Here is a 20,048-nt window from a genome sequence, read left to right as displayed (position 1 = left end):
AAGCCCAACAGTTATTTATGATTTATCCCTTTATTGTTTCTCCTTTTATCAAAACTTGTCACAGCTGGGGGCCAACAGGAAGTAAAAAAAATTCCCCCCAAATATTCCCCTGGTTCCCTATTAGTCCTCCCCCATCCCTGACCCAGGGCTTCAAGGTCAACCCTGGGCACACATGATCATCTCCACCCCCACCCTTAGCCTTCTCCCAGCAATAAATACAGGTGACCGTGATTCAATAAAACCACAACTGATTTCTCCATCCTGAATACCCCTCAAAAGGGACAAGAAGGAGCAAAAGAAGTTTCAATGCCCATCGCCTCTTAAGGAGGGGTGGAAACTTCTTTTCCCCAAGGGATAGGGGAGGTAGAACTACCCCTGTCAGAACTGCAGCAGCTCTAGAAGGAAATCAGGGAGAAGAAAAGGGTGGAATGAGAGGGAAAAAAGGTTCTCCAGCAAACCCCACTCTTTTGATCCACTCATCCCTTACCAGGTAAGGGGTGGTCCCAGTGTATCAGTGGGGCATAGAATGGGGGAGGCTGACAGAGTAGAGTTGGGAGGAAGAAATAAAAGGAGGGAAAGCAGTTCTGGTGGGGAAGAAAAAAAAAAGGACAAAAAGAGCCATAAAGCTCACTGCCCTCATCTTCTTCCAAGAAATGGCATCAATACACAAGAGGCATGAATGGATAAAGTCTAGGGGAGAGTCAGGGCCCCAAAGAAGGAAAAAAGAAGGAGAGGCAAGGGCCCTATGGTCCTCAGGTCTTCACAAGTGAATGTGCTCCAGTTAGAGCAACAGGATGTTGGGAAGATGAAAGGAAAAGGCTTGGTATTAACCGAGTGGGAGAGGTCAGGAGATCACACGAGGAATTTGGAGCCCAAGGTCACCCCTCTCATCCTGCCCAAATCATTAGCAGAATCTAGCTCTTGGGATAAGAAAGGTGAAGTCTGGGGAGGGTCGAACTCCAAGGCAGAAAAAAGAGTAACTTTGACCACCACTGCTCCCCTTCCCCCAACCCAGAACATCCCTTGGGTTATCGCAGGTGAATACTCCAGTCAGATGCTACATTGACACCAGGCTTGCGCAGGATCAACACAGAGGTCTCAGGGTCATGCTGAAAGGACAGGCGGCTTTCTGGAGATCCTAGAAAAGGAAAAAAAAGAAGTGATATGTCATAGCGAAAGGCTACAGCATGGCAACTGTGTTCCTACAGGCAAGGCCATCCCCAACTCCGCCTCTGCTTCTCCTCTTTCCCAAGCCTAGGGAAGGATGAGAAAGGCAGCCTGGGAGGAGCAGATCAGTGACTCACCCTTTGTCTGGAGTACCACAGCTGCTGGCTTTCCAGCCCCTATTATCACCACCCGCTCAATCCAGATTGGTGTCTCAAAGTGGGCTTTGGAGTCTGCTGAGCTAGAGGGTAGCAAAAACAGATGCTCATCAGGGGGGGAAATGTCACAGTGGGAGGAGAAGACCCAAAGCAAGGTAAGGATGAGAAAAAAGCACAGTGGACTATGACCAACCCCCAAGGTCCAGCCCTCTCTGGAGGCAGCCAAAGAAGAATGGGTACCCCATTACCTGGAGACAAGGGTGTTGCCAGAGAATGAGAATCGACGCAGTAGGAACTCATGATGAGTCTGATAGTTGAATGTGTGCCCATCATCCAGAAAGAGCTCTCCTTGGGCAGTACCCTGAGCAGGAAGTGGGACAGATAAGTGCCTGGGCCCAAAAGGGAACAAGGTGCACAACCCTAAGGGACTGAATCCTAGGAAGGTAGGCATGGCAGAGGAGGCTCTCTGCCTGTGCATTCACCTGGGGGCTGAGTGCAACAAAGAGAGTGATGGGGTCATCCTTCATACAGTCTGAAGAACGCCGAACTCGCATCCATTGAGGCACAATGGTCCCACCACGCTGGAACACTGGGATCTAGGGCAAGAGCAGTGCTGGCATGAAGTCACCCCCTTGTCCAACCTAGGGCATTAGGTTTTGCTCCTGCCCATCTGTGCCCACTTAAGTATTAGACCCTAAAGCACACATTCTTTCCCCACTTGGAAACTTACAGGCAGACAGAACTGGCAGCTGGGCCAGGCATACTCACACTGCTTAGAGTTACAGGAAGATACAGAGTCTGGGGACCATAATGCTTCTGATAGCTTTGAACATCATACCACACCTGTGGGTGAGAGAAGGGATAAGATACTGGATCGCTTAGTGCACAAGGGTGCCATTCTCCTTGCCTCCTTTGGCTTCAACCATCCTTCCCCACCATGCCTCTCCTTAACTCACCTCCCCTTGGCCAGGGAGATAGACCTGCACACCATGGGCTCCGGAGTCTGATACAGGGTGAACCAGCAGTGCATCCCCTAAAACACACCAGAATCAACTCTTCACTGTGGGGATCAACTCCCAGACCAGGGAGCACCACAGCACCTATCCCCTAACCCACCAGCTTCACTCACTTCTCCCTCCCTGGGCACCTGCAGACATAGCTCCCACAAGTGCTAATTCTTAGCTCAATGCCAACCCATTACCAACTGTCCGCCCCATTTCTCACCTAGCAGAAACTGATCATCTATACTGAAGGTTGTCACATCCTGAGGATACTGCACCCACAGGGGCCTACGAATGAAGCAAGATGAGAAAGGAAGACATTTCCAACTTAGTATAAGTCAAAGTAAAAAAATGGCTATAAGAATAGCACAAGGGGGGTGGCGCCTGTGGCTCAGCAGGTAGGGCGCCGGCCCCATATGCTGAGGGTGGCGGGTTCAAACCCAGCCCCGGCCAAACTGCAACAAAAAAATAGCCGGGCGTTGTGGCAGGCGCCTGTAGTCCCAGCTACTCGGGAGGCTGAGGCAAGAGAATCGCCTAAGCCCAAGGATTTGGAGGTTGCTGTGAGCTGTGTGACGCCACGGCACTCTACCAAGGGCGATAAGGTGAGACTCTGTCTCTACAAAAAAAAGAATAGCACAAGGGAAGAAGACCCAGGAGCTCACAGCTATTCAGGTCAGGTTTGAGCTTCAACTATACAACCCAGCTTGGACACTGAACTTCCTAAGCCATTTCTCTGCCTCTTCTTCCCTGCTGCCTCCTCAAACTGTTCTGCACAAGTTTGTTCATGGCCACCCTACACAATTCTCCCTGACCCAGCCTGCAAGGCCCTCCAGAAGCACATGATACTGTGCTCTTACTCTCAAACTCTTAGCCCCCCGCTATGGTTCCTTACCCAAGAAACACACTGGTTTCTTTCTACTCTGAAGCACAAAAAACTCATTTTAACTTTTTTTTTTTTTTTGTAGAGACAGAGTCTCACTTTTGTAGAGACAGAGTCGCCCTTGGTAGAGTGCCGTAGCATCATAGCTCACAGCTACCTCCAGCTCTTGGGCTTAGGCAATTCTCCTGCCTCAGTCTCCCAAGTAGCTGAGACTACAGGTGCCCGCCACAACGCCTAGCTATATTTTTGTTGTAGTTTGGCCGGGTTTCAACCCAACACCCTCAGTATATGGGGCCGGTGCCCTACCCACTGAGCCACAGGTGCCTCCCCTAACTTTAGATTTTTTCCTTCTGCTTGGGACATTCTTCCCCTACATCACAAAAGTTTTTCATTCATCATTCAGGCTTCACCTCACATGGCCTTCTCAAAAAGGCTGTGTGTGACCACCTAATCCCATTACCTACCCTGTTTTGTTTTGAGACACACTCTTACTTTGTCACCCTTGTGTACCATGGCATCACAGCTCACAGCAACCTCAAACTGGAGCTTACGTGATTCTCTTGCCTCAGCCTCCCAAGTAGCTGGGACTACAGGTGCCTACTACATGCCTGGCTATTTTTGTTGTTGCAGTTGCTGTTGTTGTCATCGTAGTTTAGCCAGGCCTGGGCCAGGTTCAAACCCACTAGCCCTGGTGTATGTGGCCGTCACCCTAATCACTGAGCTGCGGATGTTGAGCCTACCTACCATGTTTCGTTTTTTTTCAAGTTTACCTATGGTAAGGTTTTTTTTTTTTTTTTGAGATAGAGTCTCACATTGGGCGGCGCCTGTGGCTCAAGGAGTAGGGCGCCGGTCCCATGTGCCAGAGGTGGCGGGTTCAAACCTAGCACCGGCCAGAAAAAAAAAAAAAGGAGATAGAGTCTCACTTTATCACACTTAGTAGAGTGACGTGGCATAACAGCTCACAGCAACCTCCAACTCCTGGGCTTAGGTGATTCTCTTGCCTAAGCCTCCCGAGTAGCTGGGACTACAGGTGCCCACCACAACGCCTGGCTATTTTTTGTTGCGGTTTGGCCAGAGCCAGGTTTGAACCCACCACCCTCGGTATATGGGGCCGGCGCCCTACCCTCTGAGCCACAGGCGCCACCCATTACTTATGGTAAGGTATCTAATCTGACTTTTGTCAGAGCTTTTAACTGTTGGCAATTTTCTTTGGATGTTTACTACTGTTATTCATCCATGCTAGTTTCCACATTTTATTTATTTATTTTTTTGAGGCAGAGTCTCAAGATGTCGCCCTGGGTAGAGTGCCATGGCGTCACAGCTCACAGCAACTTCAGATTGTTGGGCTTAAGCGATTCTCCTGCCTAAGCGATTCTCCTGCCTCAGTCTCCCAAGTAGCTGGGACTACAGGGGCCCACCATAAAGCCCAGCTACTTTTTTTGTTGCAGTTGTCACTGTTGTTTTAGCAGGACCGGGGTAGGTTCGAATTCGCCAGTCCCACAGCCAGCACTCTGCCCAATAAGCTATGGGTGCAGCCAACATTTCATTTATTTATTTTTTTATTTTTGGAGATAGAGTCTTACTCCACTGTCCTGGGTAGAGTGATGTGGTATCACCAGAGCTCACTGCAACATCAAACTTCTGGGCTCAGGGGAGCCTCTTACCTCAGCCCCCCAGAGTAGCTGGAAATGTAGGCTGCCAGCACACCTAGCTAATTTTTCATTTATTTTTTGTAGAGGTCTCACTATGTTGCCCCGGTTGGTTTTAAACTCCTGGCCTCAAGTGATCTTCCTGCCTCAGCCTCCCAAAGTGCTAGGCCCCAGCCTTCCCCTTCACTCTTGACCTTGAATTCAGATTCCCTACTATATTATTTTACTTTTTTTTTTTGCAGTTTTTGGCCAGGGATGGGTTTGAACCTACCACCTCTGGCATATGGGGCTGGCGCCCCACTCCTTTGAGCCACTGGCACTGCCCTCCCTACTATATTATAATGCCCTGGTGAGTAAAGAAAGAGGCCCAGAGATACAGCTCAGACCCTCATGTCTCCCAGCTACCTCATCCCAGTCTCCAAAGACTCGAATGAAAGCCTCACCTCATAACAGGAATGCCTTCACGATGAGCCTGATAGAAGAGGGTATACCAGAAGGGCAGCAAGGAATACCGCTGGCCAAGGGCATCTCGGATTATGTCATGGTGCTGAGATGGTAAAAGCCACGGCTCTCGTCGCCCAGTGTCCAAGTGGGCATGTGCTCGGAAGAATGGCTGATAGGCACCCATCTGGTACCAGCGTACAAGCAACTCTGGCTCTGGGTTTCTGAAGAAGCCACCCACATCCGCTGAGAGAAGGAAAAAACAGGTTAGAAAAGAGAACAAAGAAGAGATGCTGCCTGAGGAGCTTCCCAGGACCCACCCAGGACTCTCAGCCCTTTGCTCATGCCTAGGTGTGCCCTCTACTTTACCCCCCTCTCACCAAACGAAGATCCCAAATTCCAAGCCTCTTACCCCCACAGAAGGAAAGTCCCACCAGCCCCAAGCTGAGACACATAGGGATAGAGATCTTCAAATGGTCCCAGTCAGCAGTGTTGTCCCCTGTCCACACGGCTCCTAAAAACAAAGGGGAGGGAGCTTGCACACAGTGAAAGGGTTTGGCCTTCTATAATATATACACCTGACCTCTCTGACCTGCCACATCAGCACTGGGCCCACCAGGATCTGAGAAAGATGGCAGAGTTCACAAGAACACTTGAGCCCTGGCACAGTGGCTCACACCTATAATCTCAGCACTCTAGGAGGCTGAAGCAGTTGGATTGCCTGAGCTCAGCAGTTTGAGATTACCCTGAGCAAGCACAAGAGCCTGTCTCTACTAAAAAGAGAAAAATCTGCCAGGCACTGTAGTGGGCACCTGCAGTCCCAGCTACCAGGGAGGCTGTGGAAGGAGGATCACTTGAACCCAGGAGTGTGAGGTTGCTGTAAGCTGTGATGATGCCAGGGCATTCTACCCAAGACAATAGAGTGAGAGTCTCTCAAAAATTGGACGGCGCCTGTGGCTCAGTGAATAGGGTGTGGGCCCCATATACTGAAGGTGGCAGGTTTGAACCCGGCCCTGGCCAAACTGCAACAAAAAAATAGCCGGGCATTATGGCGGGCGCCTGTTGTCCCAGCTACTCGGGAGGCTGAGGCAAGAGAATCAGTTAAGCCCAGGAGTTGGAGGTTACTATAATCGATGACGCCATTGGCACTCTACTCAGGATAAATTTAAGGGCGCAGTGGCTCACACCTATACTCCTAGCTTTGGGTGAGTGGACTGCCTAAGCTCATAGGTTGGAGATCAACCTGAGCAAGAGCAAAACCTGGTCTCTAAAAAATAGCTGGGGGCGGCGCCTGTCGCTCAGTGGGTAGGGCACCAGCTACATACACAGAGGCTGGCGTGTTCAAACCCTGCCCGGGCCAGGTAAAACAACAATGACAACTGCAACAAAAAAAATAGCCAGGCATTGTGGTGGCACCTATATAATCCCAGCTACTTGGGAGGCTGAGGCAAAATAATCGCTTAAGCCGAAGAGTTTGAGGTTGCTGTGAGCTGTGATGTTACAGCACTCTATTGAGGGCAACAAAATGAGACTCTGTCTCAAAAATAAATAAATACATAAATAAAATAAAAAATACCTGGGCATTGTGGTGGGCGCCTATAGTCCCAGCTACTAGGGAGGCTGAGGCAAGAGAATCACTTGAGCCCAAGAGTTTGAGGTTGCTTTGAGCTATTATACCACAGCACCCTACCAAGGGTGACAAAGATTCTGTCTCAAAAAAATAAAAATAAAAATAAATAATAATAATAAATAAAATATAAAGTGCAAAGCTGAGAGGATACAGTATGTATGAACAGATTCCTCAGAGAGCCAGGCCCAGGCCATGGTTCCTGTGATTTGGCCTATACACCCTTTGCCACAGCTCCATTCTCCGGATCTTACCAAAGCGCTGGGAGCCAGCAAAGAAAGCTCTGCTCAGGACAAAGGGACGTTCTATGCCCCCAGAGCGCAGTGTCAGCCCATCAGCTGTCGCCATATGCTGGGTGGGGAGAAGGCAGAAGAGGAAAAGTGAGGACCAAAAGCTAGCTGTCATCTGCATCCAGTTCCCCGGGCCTCAGTCTCTGGGCCGTATTTTCCCTCATTCCACCAATTCTCCTGGCTCACCCCTTACCACATAGAGACCATAGATGTTATGCAAGTCTCGATGCTCCCAGCCTCCATAATGCTGGGCATCCTTGAGCATGGTGACCTCAGGACCATTGAACACAGATGGTTCATTCATGTCATTCCAGACATAGAGGTTGGGAGCTGAGCCCTGGGAACACAGGTAGAAAATGGGGCCGGAAGGACAGAGGGGAGGAAGAGGATATTGTCAGGGCAGAAAGCTTCTAGAAATCTAGAAAGATACATTTTTAGGGCCCTCCCAGGATCATCAAATCCCTCTGATACATTGCCAAAACAGGGTTGGCAAGCAGAGAAAGACTGATTCAGGATAGCAGAGTGAGAAAGATAGATGCAGGTCCAGGGCAAGGCTTTCCCTACCTCATAATTGTCATAGCTGAACATGTTCGCCCACCAGGCCCTCATTGTGGGATTGGTGAAGTCAGGGTAACCAGCTGAGCCTAGAAGAGGTTAAAGTTGACTATAAACCCTTTAAGGGAAAAAGAGCCACTGTTCTAACTCCCTAATCTCCCAATCACCTCTCCCCCAATTCTGGGCCTGCCTACCTGGCCAGCACCAGCCTTCATAGTCAGAGCCATCCCGTGTTTTAACATATAGCCCCAGGTTCCGCAGCTCTTCATGAACTCGGTAGCCAGAGTCCACCTTGATGTGGGGATCCACAATGGTCACCAGCTGGGAGCAAGGAATGTGGGTGGTCAGAGCTCTCTAGGGCCATTAGGCCTCAGCCTTAGCCTGAGAAGACCAAGCATGTTACCTTCCGCCTCTTGGAGGCCAACTGCTCAAGCATGGTGCGGGGCTGAGGGAAGCGGCTAGGGTCCCATGTGAAGTACCGCTTGCCGTCAGCATGCTCGATGTCCAACCAGATGACATCGCAGGGCAGGTTGTGATCATCAAAGCCCTGATCCACTTCTAGCACATCAGCCTCGTCGCGGTAGTTCCAACGGCTCTGGTGATAGCCCAGGGAGAAGAGTGGGGGCAATGCCTGGGTCCCTGTAAGTTCATCAAGGGATTGGGGGTCACAATGGGGATCAGGCCCAATACTTAGGAATTGAAGGAGGCTGAAGGGTATAAGCTGGAGCATGGGACCTCTGAAAATATGTAGAATTATAGAATCACCACTCTCAGGAAGAAGGCAGAAAAATGAGGCTGTCTGCTAACACAGCAGGGATACTATGTACCTGTGAGACTAGCATACTGCCGGAAGACATCAGAGATGGAGGGCCCAAGCAGCAGGAAGACATCGATGATGCCAGTCTCTGACATCCAGCGAACATCTGTCTGTGGAGTCTCCCCAGAACCCTGCAGGTAGTCCAGCATTTTCCCAAACAGGGTCTGCATAGGGAACCAGAGAGAGGTCAGATATTTGCCCTCGCATCCAATCCCAAGACTAAAGTTGCAATTTTCTCCTCAGAGTCCACACATACTTAGCTCCTATGAATCCCCTTGGTTGAGATTAAATGTCTCCTCAGGGAGGCTTTCCTGGACCACACTGTCTAAAAGCAAACAGCCTCCAGCCCCTACCCCATAACTGTTTCTTGTCTTTGTTAGTTAGCACTTACCACCCCTGAACTTATCTTGCCTTCTTTGTTACATGATTAACAGCTGTCTTCGTTCCTGCCAGTCAGGATCTTTCAAACCTCAGTTAACACTATATCCCCAGCGCCTAGAAGAGTGCCTACCTAGCACACAATGTACTGGTAGTAAGTGTATCCCCTCAGTCCGGAGGGCAATACCTGCCCCATTAGTATGTGTTTTCTGGGAGTGACTGGGGAACTCAAATGCACATCAGGCCCAAGGCCCCTTCTTTCACCCACATAGGCTATCCTTCCAGGCTCTTCAAAACTAATGCCCCTAGCATACCCATTTGTCTCAAAGACTGGAAAGCTCACTCCCTCCTCTCCCTGTGCCTCTGCTCTCACCTTCCCTGCAGTGTTGGAGGATATATCAACCCAGGTCTCTGCAGCATTGAGCCAAAAGACGCCCAAGTCCCGATGAGGGTTGTGTGCCAGGAGCACAGGGACAGACCCATACAGGGCCATCGGGTTGTACAGCTCGTACTGGAACACATCCAAATTATAGAGACGATACGGCTCCCCACCCCTGCAGACAGACAGACAGGCTTGAGCAGATAATTGGCCCCAGGTTGCAGCACATACAACCCCCATCCCACAAACATAGGTAAGAGATAGGAACTAGCTTCTCTGGCCTTTCTCAAAGATTTTTGTGATCACCCAAGGCGATCTGGGCATAAGATCATGATCCATGATTGCCTGGAGTATCCAATCTTCATGTACAACTCCCCAATGCCCTGGTTTCTTTTTGCCCCCCACACCCAATGCTGATGTCATCATGGGACTCACTCAGTGACCTTCAGCCTCAGGTTGTCTGCATGCTCAGGGATCCCATACACATGTTCCATGCCTGGCAGAGAGAAGTCCAAACCCACAGACATGGGGCCTGGGAGGGAAAAAATGCAAAGAACAGGCTCTAGAACTGCTGCTTGGCAAGAACTCCCTGTGCCCCTGCCCAAGGTTCTCCCAGCCCCTCACCATAGGGCTTGCTGTCAGTGTGCGTTTTGAATGTCTCCTCCCAGGCTCCTGGCTCATCTTTCTCTGCCTTCCCCTGGGTCTCCTCTGGCTGTAAGGAGGAAAGTGGACCACTACCTAATCATACATCAGTTTTCTCTCTTCCCACTCCCATTTTCTAAATTCCATCCCTAATGGCAAGACTAAGCTCAAGTTTTTTGTGGGCCATTCCCAGCCAGCCTCCCAGCCAGCCCTATCCTCCAACCACCCATGCCCTCCAACTTGCCTTGTCACCATCCCCTGGTGTTTCCTCGGGCTGGGCCCCATCACCCTCAGCTGGGTCTTTTGATCCTTGCCTGGAAGGTAGGAGAGCTGTCTGCTCCAATCCAGAAGGGACAGGGACGAGGGGCTAGCGGAAGGAGGGGTAAGGGAATAGAGAGCCAAGGGTCCAAAGGAACGAAGGCATTGCAAGAAGGGACTAAATGTTAAAGCTTAGAGAGGGACCCTTAGTGAGCAGGTAAGTTGGCAAAGGATAAGGAAAGAAATGAGAAAGGGAAATGAGGAGTAAATGCCACCAGGAGGTGCTTTCCACACATAGGCCCAAATCACCAGCCTCTGCCAGCATCCCAAAAGAGACAGGCAGGATGGTTCAGGGGCCTGCCAATCCTGGCTCTGCTGCCTCCACTGAGAGACTCTGGTCCCAAATGACCTTATTAGTTTACAGCCTCCTGGCCTGACACAGGGTTTTACAAAGGCAAATGGGTCATACAACACCAAGCCTCTACAGACAGACACAGAGATCTCAAGAGGTTCTGCCAAAGAATGCTTTCAAGGACAGCTGGTAAGCAGCTCTGCCTCGAACCTCAGGTGCACCCTAGCTGAGAGCAAGGAACCCTAGCAACAGGCAGCATCTCTCCACCCACCCCTTGGCAAAGCAGTAAGCTCCTACATGCCTTACAGACTTTAAACAATTTCTCTTCCTTCTCCCAGGGGGGTCCCAGCCAGGCAAACAGAAAATGGGGTAAAAGATAGCACATAGCTAAGGAAAGAAGGTTGAGTGGAGGGGAAGCATGGACGGGGCTGGGGCCCCAATCCCTGTGGGCTAAAGTGAAGGGTGGGTAAGGGCAGAGGAACAGATACAGTACCAGTGGCCGTGGATTTACCTAGAGAAAAGGTTCTTGATCTTATCCCACATGCTACCGAGCGTGAGACTAACTTTATCCGAGAAACTGGGGCAGGAGGAGATGGGTAGGGAAGGGGAAAAGGAGGCACAAAACCAACACAAAAACAGAAACATAAAAGTGAGTTTCAGTCGACAAACTTCCAGAGATGGGGGGAAAAGAAACCAAAATAAATAAATAGGAAGAAAATAAATCTGGGAAATGTGATGATGTGAGAAGGGGAAGAGGGGAGGAGATGCCCAGGGTACAGCTCAGGGACAAAAGTGACTGCCTCCTGGTCTGTACAGGAAATGGAGAAAACTGCAACCCAGGTCTGATTTCTACCCTCCCTAACAGACAGCTTCTCCCAGCCTGCAGCCCCTCCCTCAATGTCCTACCACCCTGTCTCCTCCCAGGGACCCAATGCCAGACCCCACAAAACCCTAGAATCTTTCACACTACGTTCCCTGCAGCCCCAACTTCTGTACTCACGAGACCCTGGGAGCCCTCTGGTGCTCAAACTCCAAGAGTCCTCGAGCATTGACACTGAGCAGAAGGCTTCGGTCCTCTAGTAGGTCAAGGCGGAATGGCTGTGCTGTCAAGATGATCTTATAGGGGCCCTGGGCCACCGTTAGCTCCACACTGTTGTCATCACGGCCAGAGATAGAAAGCCTGGGAAAGAGATCAAAAGGAATATAAGGAAGTACAAAGAGCCAAAAGTAGTCACTGCACTTCAGAAGAAGGGGTGCCTGCTAAGAGCAATAGGCAATGTAGTAACAGCACAAGTATAGACAAATTGATCAAAGGAACGCAGAACACTGAACAGATAAAGACCCTAGAATTAAGACCCAAGAATCCTTACTTTGAAATGTAACAGAAGTGGCATTTCAGATTAGTGAGGAAGAATAAATGACTATTCGGCTCGGTGCCCATAGCTCAGTGGTTAAGGTGCCAGTCACATACACCAGGGCTAGCAGGTTGCAACCTGGCTGTGGCCAGCTGAAACAATGACCAACTACAACAAAAAAATAGCCAGGCATTGTGGCGAGCACCCATAGTCCCAGCTACTTGGGAGGCTAAGGCAAAAGAATCACTTAAGCCCAAGAGTTTGAGGTTGCCACGAGGTGTGAAGCCATGGCACTCTACCGAGGGCGACACAGTAAGAGACTGTCTCAAAAAAAAAAAATAAACAGGGTGGTGCCTGTGGCTCAAGGAGTAGGGCGCCGGTCCCATATGCCGGAGGTGGCGGGTTCAAACCCAGCCCCGGCCAAAAACCACAAAAAAAAAAAAAGAAAAAATAAATAAACAAATAGGTGCCACCCATAGCTCAGTGGGTAGGGTGCCGGCCACATACACCAGAGGTGGCAGGGTCTAACCTGGCCCGGGCCAGCTAAAACATCAATGACAACTGCAACAAAAAAATAGCCATGCGTTATGGTGGATGCCTGTAGTCCCACCTACTTGGGAGGCTGAGGCAAGAGAATCACTTAAGCCCAAGAGTTTGAGGTTGCTATCAGCTGTGACACCACAGCACTCTACCCAGGATGACAGCTTGAGACTCTGTCTCTAAATAAATAAATAATTGGGCGGTGCCTGTGGCTCAGTAAGTAGGGCGCCAGCCCCATATGCCAAGGCTGGCGGGTTCAAACCCAGCCCCGTCCAAACTTGCCTCACACTGAGGCAAGAGAATCGCGTAAGCCCAAGAGTTAGAGGTTGCTGTGAGCCGTGTGACACCACGGCACTCTACCCAAGGGCGGTACAGTGAGACTCTGTCTCTACAAAAAATAAAAATAAAAATAAATAAATAAATAACTATTCAATAACAGAGTTGGAAAAACAGATTTTTATTTTATTTTATTTATAGAGTGTCATGGCATCTTAGCTTATAGCAACCTCAAACTCCTGGGTTCAGGTGATCCTCTTACCTCGGCCTCAAGTAGCTGGGACTATAAGCACCCACCACAACACCCAGTTATTTTTAGAGACAGGGGTCTCGCTCTAGCTCAGACTGGTCTCAAACTTGTGAGCTCAGGCAATTTACCCACCTCGGCCTCCCAGAATGCTGAGATTACGGGCATGAGCCACCTTCCCTGGCCCTGGAAACACAGATTTTTTACATAGGAAAATAATATATTCCTATGTCTTACTAAGAATAAGCTCCAGAAAGATTATGACTTAAAATTTCAAACAAAAATCATTAGAAGAATATATATATGTTTTGTTTTTTTTTTTTGAGACAGCGTCTCATTTTATCGCCTTCAGTACAGTGCTGTGGCATCACAGCTCACAGCAACTTCCAATTCCCGGACTTAAGTGATTCTCTTGCCTCAGCCTCCCAAGTAGCTGGGACTATAGGCGCCTACCAGAATGCCCAGCTATTTTTTTATTGCAGTTTGGCCGGGGCCAGGTTCAAACCCACCACCCTTGGTATATGGGGCCGGGTGCCCTATCCACTGAGCCAGAGGCTCCACCCTAGAAGAAAACAAATAAACAAACATTTTTCTGATCTTATGGCAGAAAAGGAGTATTTAAACACAACATAGAAAAGGCTAACACCTGATACTTTTGGCTACTATACCTGACAATATTAAAACTAGAAATATCAGGGCGGCGCCTATGGCTCAGTGAGTAGGGCACTGGCCCCATATGCCAAGGGTAATGGGTTCAAACTCGGCCCCAGCCAAACTGCAACAAAAAAACCAGGCAGGCATTGTGGCAGGCACCTGTGGTCCCAGCTACTTGGGAGGCTAAGGCAGGAAAATCGCCCAAGCCCAAGAGCTGGAGGTTGCTATGAGCTGTGATGTCATAGCACTCTACCAAGAGCAACAAAGTGAGACTGTCTCTTAAAACAAAAAAAAATTAGGAATATCAGCAGGGTGCAGTGGCTTCTGGCCATAATCCTAGCCTTCCGGGAGGCCAAGACAGGAGGACTGAGGCCAAGAGTTTGAGACCAGCCTGAGCAAGAGCAAGACCTTATTTCTGGCTCAGCGTCCATAGCTCAGTGATTAGGGCGCCAGCCACATACACCGAGGCAGGTGGGTTCAAACCCGGCTCAGGCCTGCTAAATTAACAATGACAACTGCAACCACAATAAAAAAAAATAGCTGGATATTGTGGTAGGCGGCTATAGTCCCAGCTACTGGGAGGCTAAGTCAAGAGACTTGCTTGAGCCCAGTAATTGCTATGACCCCACGGCACTACTCTACCAAGGACAACAAAGTGAAACTCTGTCTCAAAAAAAAAAAAAAAACAAACAAAAAAAAACTCAGCCACCAAAAAAAGGTCACAGTGCCAGGCGAGGTGGCTCACGCATGTAATCCTAGCACTTTGGACTAGGCAGTGGATTGCTTGAGCTCAGGCATTTAAGACTTCTCTGAGGAAAAGCGAGACTTCCATCTCCACAAAAAATAAAAAAACCCAACCAGGTATTGTGGGGCCCGCCTGTAATACCAGCAACTCTGGAGGCTGAGGCAGCAGGATGCCTGCAGCTCAGAAATCTGAGGTTGCATTGAGCTATGATGACGCCACTGCACTCTTGCACTCTGCTCAGGGCACAGGGTGAGACTTTGTCGCAACAATTAAGAAAAGGGTCATGGAGATAGATGTGTTTCTTAGGAAAAATTTACCGAGCAGTAGGGGGATCAGCCACCAAAACATCTGGTACACGGTATCGGAGTCTCCGGGGCTCAAGCTCATCAATCCTAATTCTAGTCATGTTCTTTTGAAGTCCCTGAAGTTCCAGCACCAGCAACACCTGTGGAGACAAAGGTTTGGATGTGAAAAAAGGAGAGGTACTACACCATGAAATGCCCTCTGAACACATTCCCTTCTGAGGGGGGCCCTTCCTTTGAGCCCTTTGCCCAAGGGACCTAAGATTTGTTTACAAAGTAAAAGTCCCAAGATTAGGCAGGAAAGATGTTGGCTACAAGTTCCCCCTTCCCAAATTACCCTTCAGCCATTTTCCCAATCCCTACCAAACCTCTTCCTTGTCTTGCCTGACCTTGGTGACCTCATGGATCAGATGGACTGTGACGGAATCAGGACCAAGCTGCATAGAGTCCAGCAAGGCTCTGTATGGAGAAAGGCCTGGCCGTATGCTTCGCTGCCGCCTGCCAAGTGGAACAGTTAGGAAGTAAGAAGGGGTAGGAGGAGTACCTACAATGTTCCTAGGTCTTACTATCACCTGCAGCATCCTCAAGCTACCCCATCTATCCACATATACCTCCCACATTACACTACTTTCCATCCCATTCTTTCGGATATATCATACCTGCAAAAGGAACTCTCTTCACAGGTCTTAAAATTGCTTCTATCCACAGCAAGGCTAATCCCCAGGCAGATCCCTAAACAAACTAGTACCAAACTTGCCCAAGACCTAGAGAAAGAAAAAGGAAAAAGGAACAATCAGCACAGAGGTCAGGAAGGGCCCCATCTTTAGAAGAAAAAGCTTCGCTTCTTCCTGCCAGAATTCTAGAATACAGGGCAGTGCTTGTGGCTCAGTGAATAGGGTGCATGCCCTATATACTGAGAGTGGCAGGTTCAAACCTGGCCCTGGCCAAACTGCAACAAAAAAAATAGGAGTTGTGGCAGGTGCCTGTAGTCCCAGCTACTCAGGAGGCTGAGGCAAAAGAATCACCTAAGCCCAAGAGCTGGAGGTTGCTATGAGCTGTGATGCCACTGCACTCTACAAAGGGCGACAAAGTGACTGTCTCAACAACAACAACAAAAAAAGAATTCTAGAAGACAGCTCACGGCTTGGTGCCTGTGGCTCAAGTGGCTAAGGCGCCAGCCACATACACCTGAGCTGCCAGGTTCGAGTCCAGCCCGGGCCTGACAAACAATGACGGATGCAACCAAAAAATAGCCAGCCGTTGTTGTCTGTAGTCCCAGCTACTTGGGAGGCGGAGGCAGGAGACTCGATTGAGCCCAGGAGTTGGACATTGCTGTGAGCTGTGATGCCAAAGCACTCTACCCAGGGTACGGCTTGAGGCTTTGTCTCAAAAAAAAAAAAGAAGACAGCTCAGGGAAGAGGGGAGAAAGACAGAGTCACATAAAATAGAAAAGAAGGCAGAATAAACATGGAGTTAAGAATTAGGACTAAGACATTGTATATATAATACACACACAGTATGTCTGCTCTTATGTGAGTCTTCTCTTTCTTTGAATCACAGTTATTGCTAGGCATACATAAGGCAATTTGACAATAGGAATTAAAGGTCTTAAAAAGAGGTATATTATTTGGGAGTGTCTAAGAAAATTTAAATGTGCATTGCCCCAATAATTTCTCTTTTAGGAATTTGTGCTAAAAAAATAAAGACAAGTGCATACAAATAAAAAGAATTAGGACTAAGGAGTTGGCTCAGTCACATCTTCCCTTTGAAAGGCAGAAGTAGACAAAGAATTTTTGGCCTTCAGAGGCTCTGGTATTGACTCTTGTTACATCAGCCTCTCAGAGGAAAGGAGCAGTGACAGTCCCAGGAGAAATGGTAGTACCATGTGTATGAAAGACAGACACAAAATAAGCTGTGCCCTTCCCTGGGCAAGGTGTCCAGTGGATGCAGAGTTAAAAAGTCAAACACATGTGCTCAGCTAGCCTACTGGTCACAGTTCCTAGGGTCTTAACCACCATACCACTCCAGGCAGCCTGTTCCTCTGATCTCCACTCTTGCATCTTCAAAGCAAGTCCATTACTACCCAAGGCCAAAAAGAGTGACAATAGCTAAAATGTATTGAGCCCCAATGTACCCTCGAAGGGCCTAGGTAATTGCTTTATTATTACTAGTTTTTAATTCTGCCTGTAGTTTTTAAAAGTATCAGCCCTCTGGTCTCACCTCCAGGGATTGTTTTAATTGTTCCGAGAAAAGGACTGGAAATTAGTTTGGGTATTTTTTGTTTTTTGAGAAAGTCCTACTCTGTTGCCCAGGCTAGAGTGCAGTGGTGTCATCACAGCTCCCTGCAACCTCAAATTCCTGGGTTCAAGTAATCCTCCTGCCTGTGCCACCTGAGTAGCTGGGACCACAGTTGCACACCACTGCATCAAGCTAATTTTTCTATTTTCAGCAGAGACAGGTTCTTGCTCTTCTTCAGGCTTGTTTCGAACTTCCTGAGCTCTAGGGATCTTTCCACCTCAGCCTCCCAAAAAGCCCCCACACTGGTCTGGGCATCAGTTGTTTTTTGAGACAGAGTCTCATTTGGCTACTCTTGGCAGAAGGCCGTGGCATCTTAGCTCACAGCAACCTCAAACTCTTGGGTTCAAGTGATTCTCTTGCCTCAGCCTCCCAGGTAGCTCGGACTACAGGTGCCCGGCTATTTTTTAGAGATGGGTCTCACTCTTGCTCAGGTTGGTCTCAAACTTGTGAGCTCAGTCAATCCACTTGCTTTAGCTTCCCAAGTGTTGGGATTACAGGTGTGAGCCACCATGCCCAGCTGGGCATCAAACAGGGTTCAGATGCACTTCTGACTCTGGGTCCACATACTTCACCTCCACCATGAAGCACAATACAGCATACCACCACTATCGGGATTAACCAGGCTTGTCTTATGGAGAACTATTACTCCAAGGTGATCACAAACTTACTTCCTCAATTTTCTCCAATATGCTATGGAATGACAAACAAGGGTGCTAATAGGCTTATCTACACAGTTAGTTCCAAGAATATTAATTCATTCTAGGCAAATCCTATACAGTTCTCAAATTTCAGTGTCTGTTAAGAATCATCTGCAGTGCTTACTAAATGAAGACTCCCAAACCTCAGACACCGCATTTTACATGCTTTCCTGGTGACCCTGATGTAGGCAGTACAGAAAAGTGGTTCTAAGTAATAAAATTTTACAACCACGCCAGGTACGGTGGCTCATGCCTATAATCCTAGCACTCTGGGAGGCCAAGGTGGGTCAATTGCTTGAGTTCATGAGTTCAAGACCGGCTTGAACAAAAAGCAAGACACCATCTCTACTAAAAATAGAAAAACTGAGGCTCAAGAGGATCGCTTGAGCCCAAGAGTTGGAGGTTGCTGTGAGCTACGACGCCACCACATTCAACCCAGGGTGACAGCTTGAGACCCTGTCTCAAAAAAAATTAAAAAGGCAGCGTCCACAGCTCAGTGGGTAGGATGCTAGCCACCTACACCCAAGCTGATGGGTTTGAATCCAGCTCTGGCCAGCTAAACAACGGCAACTACAACAAAAAAAATAGCCGGGTGCTGTGGCGGGCGCCTGTAATCCCAGCTACTTGGGAGGCTGAGGCAAGAGAATCACTTAAGCCCAAGAGTTTGAGGTTGTTGTGAGCTGTGATGCCACGGCACTATACCAAGGGTGATGTAGTGAGACTGTCTCAAAAAAAAAAAAAAAAAAAAAAAAAAAAAATTTTTTTTTTTTTTACAACCTATTACAAGGTAACTAAAACTTGGTCTACTATACACATTGTATCTAGGTATCTACCATTAACCTTAGTATCTGCTTAAAAGCTAAGGGTAAAGAATATTACAAGAAAGAAGATTACAGAACAGAGAATCCTCCACCTGCAGAAGAATGTGCAAAGCGACTGCCCCATATCAGGTCAGACAGAAAAGTGAGATAAAGACCAGGCAATGTAATTTAATAAGCCAAACAAGAATAGGTACTACCAAAACAAGCAGAAGAATCGCTACCAGTAAACTCAACCACAAGGCATGCAGGACTGAGGGAACTGCAGCAGGCACACTGGGCCACTGACCCATGTCCATCTGGCCAAAGCAGCAGTAATCACAAGTACAGTGAATTAAAATAAATATCCTGTAGGGCCTATTTGCACAGTCTATAAAATTACTTTGGAGATACGCCAATGGGGATAGGACTTCTAAGGAATCTTTCAGATGTGACCTGCTGGAAGGGCCTAGGAACTTATGGATGTTTTGACACACACCAAAAAGAGGCGTTCATAAGCCAAAGTCAGGAACAAGCCTCAGGATGAGTTGCACCCATTTATTGTTTCCAATTACAGGCTCCCAGAGAGTTGGGTTTACGATCCACGCTTCAGACATTACAGCCTCTCCCACCTCAATACGTCCCGTTAGGTCCTAGTAAACTCTTGTGGTGCTAGGGATGTGTTTGTTTCGAACCTTTTTTTTTTCTCGGTAATATAAACTGGAGAGCGCGGGCCAGACCATTCAATTACATGTTGTGTTTGAGCAACATCATCCAAGCTGACTGTGAACTTACTGGATACCGCCCCGGCCGTGCCCAACAACCGTGGATACTGAACTAGCCAGGGCTGGCGTCCACGTGAAGACAGGGCAGAAAGAGGGCCGGGGCTATGGGGAGTAGAGCAAGAGTAGTGCAGGAGTAACTGCAGTTGCGGTGTTTCCAACCAGGCGGAGGGGCCGCAGGGCAGCAGGCTGCCTTGACCAAGGCCAGGCCGCGTCTAGTCCCCCGCCCCGACGGCCCAGCACACTGCAGGAAGGAGGCGGCTGCGTCGACCGCCGAAATCCGCCAGAAGAGGGCGGCGGCTAAGAGCAGCCAAGGCCAAGAAAGGCGCACAGCAGCAACCTTCCTGAGGTGCGGGGCAGGAGCCTGGAGCCCCACGGGCAAGAGCCCCCAACGTCGCGCGGATCTACTGCAGGGAGACTGGAAGTGCCTGAAACCGCCTCCAAAGGCACAAAGATTCCTCGCGAGGCCCGGATGGCAGTGTCAGAAGGGCATACAAGAAGGAGAGCTACGGGGCTTGGGGGATTTGGGGGCGTCCCGGGCGCGCCCCCATGTTCTGGGCTCCTCACCGCCTCCTACGCGCCGCCACTGCCGCTACCGCCGCCATCTTGTGCTGGGTTTGTTCCTTGACCCCGGACCTCCCCTCCCACCGCGTGTTGAGTCACGTATCTTAGTGCCCGCCCCTTCCGGCCTTCTGATTGGCCCGGGCAGAGCTCAGTCGGGCGGCCGCCTCATTGGCCAAATACGCACTCTAAAAGCCGGCGG

General features: G+C 49.2%; 1 protein-coding gene across 2 annotated transcripts; it reads right to left on the bottom strand.

Moving 5' to 3' along the window:
* Positions 1-14: 14 nt before the first annotated feature.
* On the bottom strand, positions 15-20,010 carry GANAB (glucosidase II alpha subunit). 2 transcript variants are annotated; one of them, XM_053562265.1, is made up of 25 exons: positions 19,853-20,010; positions 15,370-15,474; positions 15,100-15,208; positions 14,726-14,853; positions 11,592-11,771; positions 11,103-11,168; positions 10,222-10,295; positions 9,964-10,047; positions 9,775-9,871; positions 9,334-9,514; positions 8,593-8,746; positions 8,169-8,404; positions 7,960-8,086; positions 7,775-7,854; positions 7,404-7,547; positions 7,175-7,271; positions 5,706-5,807; positions 5,296-5,539; positions 2,547-2,611; positions 2,279-2,355; positions 2,091-2,165; positions 1,805-1,918; positions 1,571-1,683; positions 1,305-1,405; positions 15-1,138 (listed from the first exon to the last, which is right to left on the bottom strand). In XM_053562265.1, the coding sequence occupies exons 1-25, from the start codon at positions 19,888-19,890 to the stop codon at positions 1,029-1,031; spliced, it is 2,901 nt and encodes a 966-aa protein (XP_053418240.1). In that variant the 5' UTR covers positions 19,891-20,010; the 3' UTR covers positions 15-1,028. The 2 variants fall into 2 exon arrangements, with proteins under 2 accessions (XP_053418240.1, XP_053418241.1); XM_053562266.1 differs by lacking the exon at positions 11,103-11,168.
* Between the last annotated feature and the right edge of the window lie 38 nt (positions 20,011-20,048).

This window comes from Nycticebus coucang, chromosome 14, assembly GCF_027406575.1.
Source record: "Nycticebus coucang isolate mNycCou1 chromosome 14, mNycCou1.pri, whole genome shotgun sequence".
NCBI lineage: Eukaryota > Metazoa > Chordata > Mammalia > Primates > Lorisidae > Nycticebus > Nycticebus coucang.
Note: the sequence above shows the minus strand (reverse complement) of the source record. Positions and strands in the feature narration are given on the sequence as shown.